Source organism: Eimeria mitis, genomic scaffold, assembly GCF_000499745.2.
Source record: "Eimeria mitis Houghton genomic scaffold, Emh_scaff224, whole genome shotgun sequence".
In the NCBI taxonomy this organism is placed as follows: domain Eukaryota; phylum Apicomplexa; class Conoidasida; order Eucoccidiorida; family Eimeriidae; genus Eimeria; species Eimeria mitis.
This window is the reverse complement of record NW_013570567.1, coordinates 8,653-9,355: the sequence shown is the minus strand read 5'-3', so window position 1 is coordinate 9,355 and position 703 is coordinate 8,653. Positions and strand designations below refer to the sequence as shown.

The following is a 703-nucleotide window of genomic DNA, read 5'->3' as shown; positions in this document are numbered from 1 at the left end:
TTGCTGCTGCTGCTGCTGCTGCTCGGCTTGCCCAGTATATGTGGAAATGTATGTGCATGCACTAACCCGTCACCGAACCCCCCCCCTCTGCTGCTCCTTTTGCTGCTGCCGCTGCTGCTGCTGCCGCTGCTGCTGCTGCTGCTGCTGCTGCTGCTGCTGCTGTGGCTTGTTCGTTCTAGGACCCCTTTGGTGGCCTCACCTGCTGCTCGCACAGCAGCCGCAGCAGCAGCAAGACAAACAGCAGTAGCAGCAGAAGCAGCAGCAACAGCAGCAACAAAACAGCAGCAACAGCAGCAGCAGTAGCAATAGAAACAGCAGCAGCACTAACAGCAGCAGCAGCAGCAGCAGCAGCAGACAGATGTGTGTATGCATGCATGCCTTACTGCTGCTGGTATTGATGTCTCCAGTTGCTGCTTCTTGCTGCTCTTCCTCTTGGCCCTTCTGTCTCTCCTCAGCTGCTTCTGCTGCTGTTGCTGCAGCAGCAGCAGCAGCAGCAGCAGCAGCAGGAGGGGCAGCAGCAGCAGCAGCAGCAGGAGCAGCAGCCGCTGCTGCTGCTGCATCGTGGGATGCATCCTCAGGCGTATAAAGACTTGCATGTGTCTGTCTAGGGTGCAAGAGGTGTCCCCGTGGCTGCTGCAGCTCCTGCTGCTGCTGCTGCTGCTGCTGCTGCTGCTGCTGCTGCTGCTGCTGCTGCTGCTGGGGG

General features: G+C 59.3%; 1 protein-coding gene across 1 annotated transcript in view; it reads right to left on the bottom strand.

Annotated features, from left to right (window-relative positions):
* EMH_0004230 (uncharacterized protein) overlaps positions 1-703 on the bottom strand; it is a gene marked incomplete at both ends in the record, with an annotated part of 8,957 nt that overhangs the window by 181 nt on the left and 8,073 nt on the right. Inside the window, 2 exons of the mRNA XM_013496686.1 lie at positions 3-202; positions 384-703. Coding sequence (XP_013352140.1) covers positions 3-202; positions 384-703 — 520 coding nt within the window. The remainder of the gene's footprint in view (positions 1-2; positions 203-383) is intronic.